At 38.2% G+C, this 19701-nt stretch overlaps 1 protein-coding gene across 2 annotated transcripts in view; it reads left to right on the forward strand.

Annotated features, from left to right (window-relative positions):
- The window catches only part of cops4 (COP9 constitutive photomorphogenic homolog subunit 4 (Arabidopsis)), a 64997-nt gene extending 45587 nt beyond the window's left edge, over positions 1 to 19410 (forward strand). For both annotated transcript variants that reach the window (XM_043695242.1, XM_043695232.1), the window contains 2 exons: positions 12065 to 12149; positions 18262 to 19410. In XM_043695242.1, the coding sequence (XP_043551177.1) occupies positions 12065 to 12149; positions 18262 to 18395 (219 nt within the window). In that variant the 3' untranslated portion in view covers positions 18396 to 19410. The remainder of the gene's footprint in view (positions 1 to 12064; positions 12150 to 18261) is intronic.
- Positions 19411 to 19701: the final 291 nt, after the last annotated feature.

A 19701-nucleotide genomic window follows, 5' to 3' on the forward strand; every position in this document is an offset into this window, starting at 1 on the left:
GTTTCCTCATTTCCCCTCCCCCCCCCTTGTCTCAGTCAAATCCCTTGAACTCAGCACCGCCTTCCTAACCTGCAATCTTCTTCCTGACCTCTCCGCCCTCACCCCCTCTCCGGCCTATCACCCTCACCGTAACCTCCTTCCACCTATCGCATTCCCAACGCCCCTCCTCCCTACCTTTTGTCTTAGCCTGCTTGGCTCACCTTCCTCATTCCTGAAGAAGGGCTTATGCCTGAAACGTCGATTCTCCTGCTCCTTGGATGCTGCCTGACCTGCTGCGCTTTTCCAGAAACACATTTTTCAGCTTTTTAAGCTAACAAGGTACAAAGAACTAGAATTTACAAATCAAGCAGAATTTATAAATAAGATTTTTGTAAATACATAAGAAACAAGCAGTGTGGACAATGCAGAAGTTTATTATTTTTCATAGCCCAAGATTCCTTCAATGCTGTCCTCACAGGCAATATCTTACTACTTCTATCACTGAAATGTTATATTGAATCATGTTTCAGAAGAATTAAAGCGCAGAAACCATGATAAACTTGAGCAACAGAAGCCTTGAGCCTTAAATGCTTATCCCAAATTGTGAGACTGTCTTATTCTTTATCAGATAATAATTTAAATTAACTTAATTGTCTTAAAATGAGGATTATGAGATGTCTTCCCACCTCTAACGAGAGTAATGTAAATGCCCATCTCTATCCCCAAGGCCCAGAAACTAACATTTCATTATGTGAACAAATGAGCATGCTTTTAGATGCAGTATTTGTACAAATGATGTTACATCCTATTATTAGTAATGTCAACAGTCATAAAACCATTTGCCTAATATGACCAGAAATACTAAACAATTACGAAGTCGAAAGAGTGTATGGTCACTTTAAGAGAGAGAGTGCATTTGTGAGCTGAGAGATTTTGACAGCACTTATGTGTGACTAGCTGACAGGTGCAGAGAGTACTGAGAATTGATAATATGTAGTCGTGGGTTTGGAGTTGTTTTGATTTTAAGGAGACCGGATTTGAATTTAAATTATGTTCAGGATATCAAAAACCAATTGAATTTTAATTTGATTGTATTGACAATATCGGACCGATAAGAGGGTGAGAGTCTTGGGCACCTAAAAAAAGGAAGGGCATTTTGAAATTTGGTGAGAGCCAGCTACCATCCAAAGAAATAAAAATCTTGTTCTCAAAAGAAATCTCTATGAAGGCATTTGATAGCTTAAAAAAATGCTCACAGTAAAAAGTAAGATGATGACCCAGGGAGAAGAAAGCAGTTTCAAAAGGATAGAAGGAAGCAACAGATTCAGAAGACCAGAAGGAAGACCGCATAAGCGACAATATGTATTTTGAGGGATTAAGTTAATATAATGCTGAATAATTGTGTTATTGGAGCAGCATTTTTATAGAGTTGAGGTCAGATAGTGATTGGTAAAGAAAAAGGGGGCTCAAGTTTGTTAAAGGTTTTTGTTTGGTGTTCACTGGTAGTGTTAAGAAAATAACTTATTTTTTACTTTTACCAGTGAAAATCAGGGGTTTTCTTTCACTCAATGACACCTTTAGCAGATTAAGTGGCGAGGGGAGCCTTTCTGGGTGTTTTAGTTTTAGCTAGTAGAGGGATTAAAGTGACCACCTCCCCCACTGTTGTAACAATACAATACAAATATTGCTCGCTAGCCAAGATGTCCTTTTACAAAGTGGATGTTATGAGTTAAAGTTTTTAGTTTATTGACCAAGTCAGTTAGCAAAACTCTCTCAATGTATGTTATAACTTGTTTAAATAGAAGTGCCATACTCAGTTCAAGCTGAGTTCAAACTATTTGGAGCTTAGAATGTTTAAGCTCAGTTGTGATTAGTCAAGGAAAAGGCTATCAGACCTTCAGGGAATTAAAATAAGCAGTTAAGTCAAACTTGCATTTGTGATAGAGAAGAGAACTCTCTTTGGAGTGATATTGGAATAGATTTTTTAATCGTATATTTTTAAATTTTTCAAATTGGGTTGTGTGTAAATTAGGAGAAAGTGAGGACTGCACATGCTGGAGATCAGAGCTGAAAATGTGTTGCTGGAAAAGCGCAAAAGCGCAGCAGGTCAGGCAGCATCCAAGAAGCAGTAGAATTGACATTTCGGGCATGAGCCCTTCAGGATTCCTGAAGAAGGGCTTACGCCTGAAACGTCGATTCTCCTGCTCCTTGGATGCTGCCTGACCTGCTGTGCTTTTCCAGCAACACATTTTCAGCCTTGTATGTAAATTACCTGATCTACTTTCATTTCTTTTTAATAATAAACTTATGTTTATTGTTAAAACCAAATCTGTAACGATGTGTTTCAGTAAAGGACCACCTTAGATTATATTTTGCTTTTTTTCTTGTTTTACTATCACCCCATATTTCAGTCTGGGATCTGACTTGTCCATTAGTAACATTAGCTTGTATCATAACAGTAGGAAGGTGCAAGTAATTAGTAATGCTGATAGAAATGGATTTATTGAGAGGGGAATGTATACAAAAGTAGATTATGTTTCAGGTGTACAGAGCATTACTGAGAATGTGCACAGCATTTCAAATGCAATTTTATAAAGTATGCAAAGTTCCCCAATTTATCTATCTTTCAGACCCAGTGTGATAGAAAGCACAGAACAGGTTTTCATTCTCAATAATGACTGTGCAGCTACAGATGATAAGATATAAAACTGTTGGTATATAACACTAATAATTAAAACTCAAATCCACTTACAAGCTCCCCCTTACACACAGACAAACAAACAAAGAAAATAAATTGATGGGCAGAGGGGATATACTAGAAAGACAGTTCCTGGGTTCTGTTGTTGAGATGATCTTTATGACTCTTCTGCTGGCCAGCATGTTGCTTCAGTGGTCTTTTCCCAGGTGCTCCTACTGGTTGCCAAGAGACACAAGTAGCTGATTCACTTTTTTATAAAGTCTCTGACCTGTCAGTTAAAAGTTGTAGCTTACAATAACAGTTGCAGGAAAGATAGAGAGTGGTTTTCTTCAGGTTTATCTGTTTTGACTGCAGATCACAGAAAGACCACTACTGAAACTTCTGTTCCACTGTAACTTGTTCCAAGCTGTTCATTGGCAGGACAAAGGTCTTCTTATCAGTAACTGGCCATGAGTCCCTCGACCAACCATCTTCTTGCCAACAAAAGCTGCATTTGCATGACTGCTTGGCTTCAAATTGTCTACAATCCAAATCTTAATTTTTGCTTGTTTAAGCAGTTGTTTACATTAAGTCTGGCATACAGGTGAGGTTATTTGGTAGCAAAACATACAGCCACCCTTTCAAACTTTTAAAACAAGACTCCATCTCGTTTCAGTCCACAGCTTTTTAAATAACATAAGCTGAAACTACCCTGTACTTTTACTTCACTATTAGTCTAACCACAAAATCCAGGCTCATGTGTTCATGTATGCCATCCTATAGATTGCTATCAAACTTTTTTCGGTGGTTGGCTGTTGGACTGATTAGCTTTGATTTGTGCCATTAATTCATCTACCTTATTCCGAGTTCTTCATGCATTAAGATACAAAGCCTTTAAGTCTGCTCTAGTATCGGGTTTCCCTACATATGTTTGATTCAACTCGTTAATATTATAAATAAAGATTCAACCCTTTTATCCTCAACAAGAACCTTACAATACTGACACCTTAGTAAAAAGTCACCAGTTTAAAGTTCAAAAGGTTTGAAAAGATTTCCACTTTAAAATTCCTTGGTCTGTGAGCCCGGCTGTTTTTTTTTCAGCAAGCCTTAGCATTCGCAAGATACTATTTCTTGAGTTAATGTCTGTGTCTGAGACCTTTAAAATGCTGCCTAGACAGTTCACTTATTTCTTAACTTTCATTAAACCACTATTCCACAGCCTTCTGTTTCTGTCTCTTAGTGATGTTGCTAAGTTCTTTTCTTCTGCCCTGACTTGTTTTTTGAGACAGTAAAACTACAGTGCTGCTGTTAAGGTCTCCCTTGTTTTGGAAGGGCCTGCTCTGAAAGACTCACTGACCTTCTGGATGGCTTGTCTTTCTAAAATAACTTGTTTCTGTGTCTGTTTTTCTATTTTTTTCCTCGTACCCTTGTTTCTTAGGTGTCAAACTGTTCACCTCAAGGGTTTTTAAAACTTCATTTAAATTTATGTAAGCAAATTTCCAAGCAACCCAGAATCACACTCAGAACTCAAAATGAACAAAAGCTGTACCTTACCTTCTTGACAATATGCAAATACAAATCAAACTTAGAGCCACATCTGTTTCTGTCCAATTTCGAACCCATGTTTCCAAATAACAGTATATCGTGATCTTTTATTGCAGTACAGATACTCTGGCTACACAAAATGTTGACTTCTGTTTTCTTCTGGCATACAATATTTCCAGTACTTTTTGTTCTTTACTCTGTATTACTTCTATGCTGTACCAATTCTGACATTCCTTACCTTGACAAGCAATATTTGAATAGTTGTGTTAAAGGCGCAAGTATGAAACTTTATAATTATTTTAAAACTGATCCTCAAGTTTGTACAAACAATGCAAATTGAATACTTCCCGTATTAGCAGCAAGCTATTGGCTAAAAATGCTTGATTTCCTTTATTTGATGTCAGACATTTTCCTTTCTCATATGGTTTGATATTATCTGAAACATAAGAAATGATAATATGAATGTTATCATAGCATTTTTTTCTGGTAATTTCATATACATGTGAATCATTACTGAGTATGTCAATGAGGTTGTTTTTCAAATAAGGGGTTGGTTTTGAAATGGACAAAAGTAAAATCAAGAACTTGAAAAAAGGTCTGTTCTGGTACTTGGTTTCACTACTTGCTTAAGGGACATGCTGAAGATGGTAGCGAAATAAGCTAGTTTTCTGCAGCTTGATCAGAACTTAATTCTATATTAATAGTAGATTTTATGTAATATACAGCTGTTTATGAAGGGAGATTACTTTATTGTAAACTTTTGTGTATGTATATAAAATGTGTGTATCACATTTGTGTTTGGGTTTTCCTATTTAATTATAAATAAAGATTACGTTTATGGAAATATTTAGACTTTGATATTAGCAAAGTGAGAGAAGGTATTTAATTTGGCGAAGAACCCAACAAGGCCAGGGTCTGCATGTCCCTCATACTGTGTGCCTACCTCCTGCCTGGCAGCCACCCAAAATGAGAGCATCTCTGGCAGGAGAGAAAAGTAGTGGCACAAAGCTTTAAGCAAGAAAACTATCCAAGTACTTGGAAGGGAACTGTAAATCTACTTGAGACTTAGGGAATGATGGGAAACTAAAGATCAGAGTTGGAGTGCATGGTAACGTTGTGCGAGCGGAGGGATAATAATCAGGGATGGATAGGGATGTCGGGCTCCACCTGGCCTACAAGGAGTACTAAAGGAGCAGTTCTTCAGCACTCCTGCTTTATATCATCAACCAGGCAGCTAACAACCAAAGCTTCTCCTTTCCTTCCAGTTAAATGCATCATGATGCTGATATTTTTTAGTCACAATTTGGGATATTATTTGGAATCGAACCTGACTTTTGCAGGCAGAGTGTAAATAACTTTTTTAGCATTAGAAGAGAGGAAATAAGTCTAAGTTGCTCAATTCTGATACTTTAACTGAGACTTTGGCCTCCATAGCAATGTCCGCCATTTATGAAAGTTGGGTGTGGTGTACAATTAAAAGATAACTAAATCTAGAGTAATTATTGATCCTCTAAGTACTGCCTCTGAGGACGGTACAGCCAAATGTACTCCTTAGAGATCACAGGCAGAAGGAAGATTTAGAAAAACTTTAAATTATTAACAAGTACCAACAAAAATCATCAGAATTCTGCAAGCTTTAGCTATGGGCTTTTTACAGTTCCAAGCCGTGGTTTTGAAATGATATTGTTGCACCAGCAAATGATAATCTTCACTTTTAACTGTTGTTTATACTAAATACTCAGCATGAGAAACAACATCTTTGCTTAGCAACTAAATCTCTTAGAATCTCTCGCAACTGTAATTTTACAACGCTATTCATTCAATTTTTCGTTAACTAGAAAAAATTGATAGCAAGAATGAGAATATTCTGTTGTTTTCTCAATTACTTAGTGTTAATTTATTATTTCTGCAATATGCTGAAAACACCTCTCAGTTGTCGATTGACAAATGTTCAGGCTTTTCTGTTTTACTGATAATAGAGAATAGAGCTAATAAATTAATTTCTTGTCCCAGTTCCAGATGCTATCACTAAATTTTCAGCATTACAAAGGTATCATTCCATCAATGATACCCTAGTTCCCTTTGCGAATTATGTGTCCACGCCTTTGTAAACCAGAACTCTCACCTCCCTTGCCTATAGTACCAGAAAGTTCCCTTTTCTCCGATGGTATTCCTGTTTATTACTGGTGCTCCTGTTATGCTTTCTATTTCCTTATCATGCTCAATTAAAAAAATCAAGTACACAGATGTTTGTCACAATCCAACCTCCAAACCCACAGCCACTATTATCACGAAGAATAAGGCAGCAGATACTTGGGAACTGCAAGTTACTGTCCAAACCACTTACCATTCTGACTTGGAAAAAATTATCATTCCCTTAGTGTCACTGGGTCAAAATCCTGGAGCTCCCTCCCTAACAGCACTGTGGGAGTATCTACAAACAGATGGACTGCAGTGGTTCAAGAAGGCAGCTCACCTTCTTGAGGGTAAGTAGAAACCCCTCATCCCTAGAGTAAAGTTTTGAAAGACCCACTCTCACAGCTACATTTCCTTTCTTAGTAACTGTCTCCAGCTTCAACTTACTTAACTTATTCTACCCTTCGTATAATGATTATTAATAAATTTACTCATCGTAAACTATTATTGGTCTCTCCAAGACACCTAGAACTCCTCTAGGTTCTTGCAACATCCTGAGATGCACTCAGAAGCCATGCATCACCACATGTGACCTCTCCAGTTCGATTCCAGCCTCAGGTGACTGTCTGTTTGGAGTTTGTACATTCTCCCTGTGTTTGCGTGGGTTTCCTCTGGGTGCTCCAGTAAATTCCCACAGTCCAAACATGTGCAGGTTAGGTGAATTGCCCATAGTATTAGGTGCATTAGTTAGAGGGAAATGAGTCTGGGTGGGTTACCCTTCGGAGGGTGGGTGTGGACTGGTTGGGCCAAAGGGCCTGTTTCCACACTATAGGTAATCTAAACTAATCTGAAACACTGACTTACCGTACCTTACAGGTATCCTTGCCCTTGGTTTTCTTTTCATCCTCTGTCATTTGGCACTTTTAAGAAAATTTTTTTTAATCCTTCTCTGTGATTTCGGATTATGGGCTAATCAGATGAATGCATCAGCCCTGTTTCTTCCCCCAGTCACCATCCTTTATCCCCTACTGCCTCTCACGCACTGTCAAGCATTGCCTATTATTATGTTCATAATGCAAGTGACCTTGTAAAGCTGAATCACAGTAGTACCGATCTTAATATGATTGAATTTTGCATTCCATTTGAGAGAGAGGAGAGTGCATCTATGATTAAGACTTCAAAATTAAATAAGGGCAGTTATGAGGATATGAAGATAAAACCAGTAAAATGAACTGCAAAACTGGTTAAGGGATAAGTCTGTAAAGAAGCAGTGACAGGATTTATGATATTTCAGAATACTCAATAAAAACATTCCTGTGTTAAAAAAGGACACTAAGGGAAGGATGCATGAGGCTAACAAAGTTAAAGATTGAATCAAATTGATAGAACAGGTATATCATTCCGTAAAGGTGAGTGGTTAGTCAGATGATTTGTCAAATTATAATGTGCAATAAAATATGATTAAAAGATTAGTAAGAAGGGAGAGATTTAGTGTAAGGTGGATAGCTAGCGAGAAGTATAAAAGCAGAGTAAGAATTTCAATAGGCTTTTGGAAAAGATGCATAAAGTGATCATTGGTCCTCTAGAGAGTGTTTGCAGAATTTATGGAAATGGCAGAGAAATTCAACAGATTTTGTATTTATCCTCACTGTAGAGGATACAAGTAGCATTATAAAAATAATTTTGAAATGAGATGCGTGGAAGGGAGGAACTTAAAACAGAAACAATCTTTAGGAAAAGTACGGATAGGGTGGATAAAAAGTAACTGTTCCCCTTAGTTGAAGGGTCATAACAAGGGGACATAATTTTAGGGTGAAAGGCAGGAGGTTTAAAGGAGACTTGAGGAATACATTTTCACCCAGAGTGTGGTCAGAATCTGGAATGCTTTGTCTGGAGCAGTAGTTGAGGTGGGAAACTTTGTAAATGTTAAAATGTACATTTAAGGCTCTGGGCCATGTGCTGGAAAGTGGAGCTCGTGTAGATTTACAGTAGTTGTTTGTCAGAGCAGACTTGATGGGTCAAAGTGCCTCTCCTGTGCTGTACGATTCCCCAGGTCTTGATGGACTTATTTCTAAAATCATAAGTTAATGGTTATCTGAGATAATAGATGCATTACTTGTAAATTTCCCAAATTTCTTATGCTCTGGAAATGTCACATCAGATTGGAAAATAGCAAATGTGACTCCTCTACCCAAGAAAGGAGGGAAACAGAAAGAAGGAAACTACAAAACAACTAGTTTAACATCTGCTATTAGAAAAATTCTGAAATATGTCACTGAGGGTAAAACAGGGCACAATGTTTAGTTGCAGTAAGATTTTCAGAGTCAACGTGAATTTGTGAAAGGAAAATCACATTTGACCAACTTATTGGACTTCTTTTGAGGAAGTAACAAGCATTGTAAATAAAGAGTAATCTGTAGACTTGCTGCACTTTGATTTCCAAAAAGCATTTGACATGGTTACTGCAGAAAATGAGAGCTCCTGATATGGGGGATAATAAATTTGGATGGATTACTGAATTTACCAATGATACAAAGAAAGGTAAGATAGTAGGTTGTGAAAAGGACCCAAGTTTGGAAAGTAGTATGGATAGGTTAAGAGGGTGGGCAAAAATTGGGCAGACTGAAGAGAAGTTACCGAGGTACTGAGGGATTTGGGTGTCCTCGTATATGAATCACAAGCGTTATAGCCAGGTACAGCAAGAGATTAAGAAGGTAAAAAGGATCGTGTCATTCATTGCAGAGGAATGGAATATAAATGTAGAGTTTTTCTGCAGTTCTACAGGACACTGGTGAGCTGACATCTGCAGTACTATGTACAGTTTAGTTCTCCTTAAGAAAGGAGAGCGCAATACGTTATCATTTCAGAAAACGTTCACTCGGCTGATTCCTCGGATGTGAGGATTGTCTTATGAAGAGAGGTTGGAGTGGCTGAGCCTGTATCCATTAAATGTTTGGATAAATAATTGAAATGAAACATATATAAGAATCTGGGAATTTGACAAGGTGGTTGTTGACAGTATGATTCATCTTGTAGGAGACATCAGAGCTAGGGGACACAATTTAAAATTAAGGGATCGTCCATTTATGATGGATACAAGTAGAAATATTTTCTTTGCGTGTGACTTGACTTTGGAATTGGTTGGAATGTGGAATTCTGACTGCAACTATGATCTTACTGAATGTTGGAGCAGGCTTGAGGAACTCAAATGGCTTATTCCTCCTAATTGATATGCTGATTTGTTTGGACCTTGCCCACTCTGACTCAGAACTTCTTGCCCTCAGCAAAGGTCTCAGTATCATTCCAATAATCTTCCCATACATGCCCACGTTTTTGACCAGGAATCTGTATTGTTAATGGAACCCTCCTGCATTCCGTCCGCCTGGGCCTCCTTCTTTGTCCTCTTGCCTCGAGATCTTTTTGTCAAGAACTGCTGACATGATCAACAACAGAAATTTCTGGAAAAGCTCAGCAGGTCTGGTAGCATCTGTAAAGGCACATCAGTTCTGAGGAAGGGTCACTTGACCCAAAATGTTCACACTGCTTTCTGTCTGCAGATGCTGCCAAACCTGAGTTTTTCCAGCAATTCCTTTTTTTCTGATTTACAGCATCTGCAGTTCTTTTGGTTTTTACTGCTGACATGATATTGGTCATGTCAATTTCTCGGCTGATACTAACCATCACTTGCTGTACTTGCACCATTCTCTCAGATTCAATCCTTTTACATTGTGAAACGCACTGACAAGAATGGCATTGTTGTTATCTAGTCTCCTGACTTTTACCTTGCAGGGACTGAATGCTAACACTTCCTCCTACCTCATTACCAACATCAAGCCATTGTATCTAGGGCCGTAACTGACGTCATGTCCTCTGGAGGTTTTCCCTCTACAGTTTCAAATTTCATCATCCTGAAGTCTGAATATCCCTCTTCTATCTTTTCCCCAAAGCCACAAACAAGACTGCTCTCTTGTTTTTTCTTTCTCTGGTTCATTCTTTCATCCTGATCCTGTCCTGATCTAATTTCTTCCAATCTCAACTCCGTTTTTTCTTCTATGTCAATTCAACATTTCCAGTTTCCTGAACTTAACCATAAAGTCTTCACTTTGAATGTCCAATACTCTAAGTTGATGTCAGCTCTGAACAACATCTCCTTCAACCCCATTCACTTTCTCCAAATAGAAGTTTGGCGATGGGTAGCCACGTGGATCCCAATATCCTTTTTGTGGGATATGTGGAAATATGTTATCCTTGTCCTAATCAAAGTCCCACCACCATCTCCTCTTCTGGAACATGGACAACTGTATTGATGTCTCTTTCGTTCTCGCTGTAAACTGGAAAACATTATAAAACTTCCAATTTCCACAATCTCCTCTTCCTTCACTTTGACATGGTCCAGTCTGACTCTTCCCTTCCTCAACTTTTCTGACACCAATTGTTATTTACTATAAACACAAGGATTCCCACATACTTTATACTTACTCAAATCCTGCTTTTTGCAAGTATTCCATTCTCCCAGTTTGCCCGTTACCATCACATCTATTCTGATGCAGCTTTCTGGTCCCGTGCCCCCTTTTTTCTCAACCAAGAATTCCCAACCACCATTTCCAATCTTTTTCATGCACTTATGCTCTCGCCCCTTCCTCCTCCGTCCCTGAATCATGGCAGGTTTCCCCTGTCCTTGCTTTCCAGCTCACCAGTATTTTTATTCAGCGCATGATCCTCCACCATTTCTGCAGCTCCAGCATGATGCCATCACCAAATACCTGCACTCTGCTTTCAAATTCCATGCAGACATTTTCCTCCAATACACCCTACTCTACCGCTCAGTCACACCAATATGTCCTTCTTTCCCTAAGGCACCTTATCAAGCAAGCACAAGAGATGCAACACTGTCCTTCATTCTCACTATCCAAGTCCCCAAACACACTTTCCAAGTGAAACAGCATTTTAAGATACTCTTTTCTGTATGTTGGCAAGACTCATTGTAAACTGGATTACTGCTTTGCCAAACACTTTTGTGCAGTTCTCACATGTGACCCTGAACCTCCAGTTTCCTGTTTTTAAATCTCCACCTTGATCTCAGGCTGACCTTTCTGTCCATGGTTTGCTATGGTGTCCAGTGAAGCTTAATGCAGTAGCAAGGGACAATACCTGATCTTTTGACTTGGCACAGTGCAGCCATGGTGCTCTACCCCACATGGACTGCAGTGGTTCAACAAGGCAATTCAACAACACTTTCTCGGGGGCAATAAATTCTGGGCTAGCCTGTGATGTTCACATCCTATAATTGGACAGAAATAAAGCCTTTTGGTCTCACTCTGGATTCAGCAACTTTAGATGATTATCCTGCGTCTTTGACTGTTTCTTTCCTCCATATTTTGTTAGGCGAGGTTGACCTTGTCTTCTTTCCCCTTTCATGTACCATTCAGGTGCTTGCTGTGCAGCCTTTCGTGTCTCATGTTTCTGCCTCTACCATACAACCAATCTATTTGGCCGCAGTTATTATGGCAACTCCTCCCAGACCTTCTGTTTTGTTTGTCGAGGTCCTTCCCTGATACATTGATTTTAAAACTCATACATTTCTATTTATATACAGTTCCAATGAATGGTCATCTATTTGAAATGTTTCTTTCCACAGAAGCACCTCCAGCACGTTTTGTTGTTATTTCAGATTTCCATAATATTTTGTTTGTGGCTTAATTGTTTGGTTTTGTCTCTTCCCACCAGGCAGAAAAAATTGCCTCTCAGATGATCACTGAGGGTCGTATGAATGGGTTTATTGATCAGATTGATGGAATTGTCCACTTTGAGAGTAAGTACTTCTGTAAACATTTATCTTCTGAAAATGTTCCTCCTTCCATAATTTGAGTTTTCATAACACTGAGAATTTTGCAAGCTTAAATTCAGATACTGACCTGAATAGTCTGGACACAAATATCATGCGATTCACCTTTGCCTCAACAGTAGTTTAAGTTTAGCAGAAAACAGCTAAAAGCAAAGATCAACAGGCTTTAAGAATACTTTCATTTTATGTATATGTCAATTTTTGATGATTGTTAGGAAATTTTATATTCCACAAATGTAAAATTAACTGTTCAAGGTTACCAAGGGTGTTTGGCAGAAATTCTGACGGTTGAATGCTATTTAAAACTCAGTTGCACTTTATCCAACAAGATGTGACATTTTAAAGGATTTTTATGGTAGGATTAACTGAGTAGAAGTGAAAGTTCTCAACAATTCAAGGTTGAAATAGAAATTGCAGCCTGTGGGAATCTCTAAAGTGCATCCTTTAGAGGAATGTAAACCTTTTAGCAGTAACTCCAAATTCCTGAATTATTCAAAGCATGTTTGCACCCTCTAAGATCTCTTGACATGCCAATAGTTTCATCACTGTTATCAGAACAAGATCTGGGCAACTTCTTCAATCTGATAGGATAATAAATCAGTGTATGACTGACATCCGTGCCTACTGTTTTTAATGCAGTAAATTCCCATCTGTTATGAATCGAATTGAATATTCAGAAAGTACCCCTCACAAGAAAGACATCAGGCATTTTATTGAAAAGAGTTATATATAAATGCTGAACTTTTAAAGTATATTTACATTGGTTAATTTAGAAAAAAATGAACAAATACAGCATTTTTCACAGAATAATCTCCAAATTTTTTCCCCAAAAACTGAAAATGGCAAGCACTTCAGGTCAGGAATTCCTTTGTCATGGGAGCTTGCGGTTGTAGTCTGTGATGAGAGAGACAAAAATAACAAGAAAACAAGTTGACAGTCAGATTTAAAATTCTGGAAACTACAAGAGTAATCTTTACAAAAGATCTAATTTAGAGTAAAGAACAAAAGTTACAAGTTACTGTATTTCAGACAATCAAGATAACCGATTGAGGTGGGGAAGCTTAGAAATATTCCTCTTTTTATTACATGAACACATTGTACCATTTTGAATTAAGGACATCAAATCTTTTCTATTGCTGTATATGTTTGTGTAGTATGAAATAAAGTTTACTGGTTTGTACCTTTCTTGCCTTGGGATTTACTTGTTCTAGCTTCTAGAAGATTGCACAAGCACATGTTCATGAATCTACGTTAGATTGCGTGATTCTATTGAATGTCACAAGGTTTGGATGGACATTGAGAAGTACAGCACATTCGTAAAGTGAAAACATTGAAACCATTGTGCAAGTGACAGGCACTGCCATGCTGAAGTGAATACCTAAGCTTATAACAGGAAGAGAAGGAATCTAAGAGTTAATTTCCATTATAGCGGCACTTTCAAAATTCAATGAACGAAGAATAATACAGCACAGGAACAAGCCCTTCAGCCCTCCAAAATTGCACCAACATATTTTGCACTTCCAAACTGTTGTCTTTTACAGTATCCATATCCATCTATTCCCTTCCTATTCATCTACTCGTCCAGATGCTGCTTGAATGCTTCTATAATGTCTGCTTCCTCCACCTCCTCTGGCAACGTTTTCCAGGCACTCATCATCCTTTGTGTGCAAAACTTGACTCACACATCTCTTTAAAACTTCCCGCCTCACATGTTGAATCTGTGTCCCCTAATAATTGACCCCTCCACCCTGGGGGGAAAAAAAGCTTCAAACTTACCACTCTATCCATGCCATTCATAATCTTATAAACATCTATCAGGTTGCCCCTCAACTTCCTGCTTTCCAGTGAAAACAACCCAGTCTATCCCAACCTTTCTTCATATCAAAAGTCCCCCATACAGGCAACATCCAGGTAAACCTTTTCTGTACTCTCCAAAGCATCCACATCCTTTTGGTAGTGTGGTGACCAGAACTGTACACAGTATTCCATATGTGGCCTAACTAAAGTTCTCTAAAGCTGCAGCATAACTTGTCTGTCTTTTTTCTCAATGCCTCAATTCCTACCAAATTTATGCTTTTGCTCTCCTACTCAAAGGCTGATTTTATTTTTTACTTATGCTGCAACTGAAGTTTCTGAAGTACCTAGTCTGTGTATTTCTCCTAACATGTCAAAGCAAACGAAAAGAACAAAAACATTTAAAGGTAAAGCATTCTTTAGCCATGTTCAGTTAGTTCTTGACAACTTTACTGAAGAGGCAGAGTTGCTGAAAGTTTGATATTTCCCTTTTGTTTGTTCTTTGTTTTCCAAGAGGTTCCTGACATATAATCTAAATTTGTTTTAGGTTTTGAATTTGTGGATCCTTTTGCAATTACAGCATAATTAAATATCCCAAATTTACCTACAAAAAGGTTATGTTGTCTTTTTTGTAACAGCTTGTCTTGATACTGAAATATAATAGTCCTAGTACTTTTCCATTGTTTTTATGGGAATGCTTCAGTTCTTCCTCAGAGGAATGCTAATAGTTGTGCTGCTAGCGTTGGAAAGTCTGTGACATCTTTCATGAGCTCAATATATCACATAGTCACAGTAATATGTGAGTAGAAGTGGACCATTCAGCCCCTTTTAAAACTATTTTGCCATCCTGGCTATTGGCTGATCATCTACCTCAACGTCAAATGTCAACACTATCCCCATATCCTTTGACACCATTAATAACTAATAATATGTCAATCTCTTGAACTTAATTACTGACCTCCGCAGTCCTTTGGGGTAGAGTCTGAGTGAAGAAATTCCTCCTTAACCCATCCAAAATGGTTTGCCTGTGATTCTGATACTGTGTCACTTTGTTCTGGAGCCCAAAGCCAGGAGAAACATCCTCTTGCATATCCTTATTTATTCCTTAAAGAATTTTGTAAGTTTCTATGAAATCACCTCTCATTCTTCTCAACACAACCCAGTCTCCTGAATCTCTCCTCATCAGACAGTCCCACCATCCCAAGAATGAGGTTACAGCTAATTAATTACTTTTGAAGTGTAACCACTCTAGCAACGTAGGAAACACTATTCAATTTATGTAGTAATAAGCTCTTTTAGTGGAATTAACTGAGGAAATAAATCTTGCCTTGAACACCAAGGAGATCGTTCCTGTTGTTCTTTGAAACAGTATCATGGAAACTTCATGAAAGGGTGGATAAGTCATCAATGTTACATTTCATCTGAAAGATGGTATCACTGACAGTGCAGCTTCCCCTGTGGAATACACGATTGTCAGCCAGGATCCTCTGTGAGACTTCAACTCTCAACCTTTTAACTCTGAAGCAAGATTTTTCTCCCAACTCAGCTAGTCTTGTCCCTTATGATTTTTCAATGATATTGGGCCAAATTTTGATGACTAAGTGATCCAAAAAGTGTTAATGACACATACCTTTAATGATGCTCAAATTAGCCAATAATTTCAGGAAATTAAAAGATAAGAGACAAAAGCATGCTCTGAGGATTTGCACCTCATGCTAATGCATTTAAGTCATTCACTTGCTTCATGTCAATGCCATGTCACCCGTGGCCACCTAGCTTTTTTACGAACCTTCTATATTTCCACATTAATTGTCCATTAAATCTCACAGCAGAATATTAGGTTGGTAATTTAGAGTGCAAATGCCCTTTGAACAATGTTGTTGAAACAATATCAATTAATTAATAGCACAGAAAGGAAGAAATTTAAACTATTCAGTCTCGTTGTGTAATGTCAATTTCTTGAGACTTCAAAATTCTAAAATTGTAGATTTTTTTCTCTTTGACTCCAATAGATCTATCACGCTTGTCACACTTCCTGTATCTGAATGGGCACTTCTGTATCTTTTGTTTCTACTATTCCATTGTTTCTTTTTCAAACCATGAACCCAATGGGTTAGGGACAGCTTTCCGTCTTATTTTCTTTCTGGTTGTGTGGGATTCTAAGGTCTATGATGGCAGCGACAACTGGGAGCCCATGGCACACATGACATATTGACATGATTGTCATGTGCAGAGTCCAGGAGACGCAGCCATATGTAGATGCTAGTTTTATTTTAATTCATTCACAGAACGTGGGAGTCACTGACTACACCTGCATTTATTGCCCATCCCTAATTGCCCAGCGGATTGTTAAGAATCAACCACGTTGATATGAGTCCAGAACCACATGTAGGCCTGACCAGGTAAGGATGGCTGTTCCATTCCCTAAAGGACATTGGTAAACCAGATGGGGTTTTCCTGACAATTACAGTTCTAGAGATGTCCAGCATGGAAACAGACCCTTTGGTCCAACTTGTCCAAGCCGACCAGATATCCTATCCTAACCTAACCTAATCTAAACCCTTCCTATTCATATACCCATCCAAATGCCTTTTAAATGTTGTAATTGTACCAGCCTCCACCACTTCCCCTGGCAGCTCATTCCATCCTCTGCATGAAAAAGTTGCCCCTTAAGTCCCTTTTTAAATTTTTTCCCACTCGCCCTAAATGTATGCCCTCTAATTCTGGACTGCCCTTGTCTATTTACCCTATCCATAAATTTATAAACCTCTACAAGGCCACCCCTCAACCTCTGACCCTCTAGGGAAAACAGCCTGTTCAGCCTCTCCCTACACCTCCAAATCCTCCAACCCTGGCAACATCCTTGTAAATCTTTTCTGAACCGTTTCAACTTTCACAGCATCCTTCCAATAGGAGGGACACCAGAATTGCGCACAATATTCCAAAACTGGCCTAACTAATGTTCTGTACAGCTGCAACATGACCTCCCAACTTCTATACTCAATGTTCTAACCAATAAAGGAAAGAATACCAAATGCCACCTTCACTATCCTATCTATTTGCAAGTCCACTTTTAAGGAACTTTGAACCTGCACTCCAAGGTCTCTTTGTTCAGCAACACTCCCTTATCATTAAGGTCCAATCCAAGGATGTGCAGGTCAGGTAAGTTGGCCATGCTAAATTGCCTGTAGTGTTAGGTGCATTAGTCATGGGTAAATATAGGGTGGGGGGAATGGGTCTGGGTGGGTTACTCTTTGGAGGGTTGGTGTGGACTTGTTGGACTGAATTGCCTGTTTTCATACTGTATGGAATCTAATTAAGTGTATGATTCCTGCTCTGATTTGCCTTTCCAAAATGCAGCACCTCACATTTATTTAAATTAAACTCCATCTGCCACACCTCAGCCCAGTGTCCATTTGATCAAGATCCTGTTGTACTCTGAGGTAACCTCCTTCCCTGTTCACTAAACCTTCCAATTTTGGTGTCATCTGCAAACTAACTATACCTGCTATGTTCACATCCAAATCATTTATGTAAATGACGAAAAGTAGTGGACCCAGCACCAATCCTTGTGGCTCTCCCACTGGTCACAGGCCTCCAGTATGAAAGGCAACCCTTCACCACCCTCTGTCTTCTACCTTCGAGCCAGTTATATATCCAAATGGCTAGTTCTCCCTGTATTCTATGAAATCTAACCTTGCCAACCAGTCTACCATGAGAAACCTTGTCGAACGCCTGACTTAAGTCAATACAGATCACTTCCACCGCTCTGCCCTCATCAATCCTTTTCTTTAATTCTGCAAAAGACCTCAAATCAAGCTTGTGAGGCATGATTTCCCACGCATAAAGCCATGTTGTCCTTGCCTTTCGAAATAAATGTAAATCCTGTCCCTCAGGATTCCCTCCATTTGTCAACAGTTTCATGATCATCATTAGATTCTTATTTTTATATCTTTATTTAATTCGAATTTCACCACGGTGCATTTGAAATCAGATCCTCAGAACATTATCTGCAGTTTTGGGTTTATGCAGTTTCGGGTTTCTGCAGTAGGTCCTGGAACATACCCCCTTTGTATAATATCATGATCTAATTGAGTGGGAATAGGCTGTTCTAGCTATGTAATTTACTTGTTTACCCTGCTTAAAAATGTCATAATTAAAATCACATCATCTATTAGTGGGAGTCTTATCATTTTCACACAGTACATTCGTACACCAAGACTTTTTGAAATCATGTCTGTTGTTATTAGCACTTGAATAGTATCTGTATCTTTTATTCTTTCAGCTCGTGAAGCTTTGCCCACATGGGACAAACAGATCCAATCCCTTTGTTTCCAAGTGAACAATCTACTGGAGAAGATCAGCCAGGCTGCCCCTGAGTGGACAGCACAGGCAATGGAAGCTCAGATGTCACAGTAGTATCCCAACCAAGTGTATGGAATAGCAACCGCTTTCAAGATTCAGTGATCCTGCATTTAAAATACTGAATTTGTTTCTTCCACAATTTAATTTGCATTTGTAGTTATTTAAGACAGTTTTATAAAAATAGGATACTCATTTCCACCATGCCTGCTTTGAATTTGGAAATATTTCTTTAGTTGCACTGGATTCAAAAAAGCATCATAGTCACTGTTTGTGGGAGTTCTGTTAGTAAATGCAGAGGTGAGATTTGTTTCCAGTGAGCTTGGTTGCTCTTTGTTGAATTCAAAAGACTGTAAGTCAGTTTGTGATGGAACAGTGTGGTTTAATTAGGAAGTTTCAGATCTTTATTTCTGAACCTTTATCAAACAAAACAAACCAACATTGTTTCTGTGAATTATTTACTGAACTCCAAAGAAACCAAAAAGGCTCAAATCTATGCTCTCAGAACCTGTTCAAGGAAATAAATCTGTCTTAAAGGAGTTAGTGGCACTAATTGTATTACTTTGAGAATATCCTCTCTTATTTTCATTAAATTAATTGTATATTTAAAAAGCCCCTTTGCTGTTGCTATGACAAAAAAGCTGTTTTGGTTTTATAGATTTTCTTTTTTTAAAAAAACAATAATAGTTGACTTTTCTCTTCGCTCTTCAAGTTGACAGATCATATTTATGAAGAGACCTTTTTCCATTATTTCTACTTATGATATTCTACAAGTTAGATGCAGAGCTTTCCTACACCACATGAACAAAGAATCTTAACTAATTCCTGAACAGTAACACGGCTTCCTAATTTCTCAGCAGCTAACTTTGTTAACTTTGAGTCAGGTCGGCAATCCATTCGATAAGAATGGGTTTGCACTGGTGGAATGGATTGAGATATTTGAATTCATAACCTTACTCTGCTCAATAAGATCCCCCACCGCATTTTCCTTTTGAGCAGAGAAATTTCTACTTAATTTTCTTAAATCAAAATAAGTAGTTTATAGTTATATTAAAATTTATCAAATTCAAAATTTGTTTTTTCTTATTGCTGTGATTCTTTTGTACTTGAGGAATGTGTCCAAGATTATCTCAGTTAAAATAGACCCAGCAGCAAGCTGTTTGTGCGTTTTAAAAGTGAGGAAGGTTATTTATTTACCTCAGATGTTTAAAATGTTTTATTCTCACATATTGTTGTATACTCAGAATAGATACAAATGAATATAAAACAATATAATTGAAAGGTTGATTGTCTCTGTTTCTGTTTAATAACAGGTGTTTGTTTCTTAGAGTTGATGTGAAGTGAAAGACTTTAAAGCAGAGGA

The sequence above is a fragment of the Chiloscyllium plagiosum genome, chromosome 1, assembly GCF_004010195.1.
Source record: "Chiloscyllium plagiosum isolate BGI_BamShark_2017 chromosome 1, ASM401019v2, whole genome shotgun sequence".
In the NCBI taxonomy this organism is placed as follows: domain Eukaryota; kingdom Metazoa; phylum Chordata; class Chondrichthyes; order Orectolobiformes; family Hemiscylliidae; genus Chiloscyllium; species Chiloscyllium plagiosum.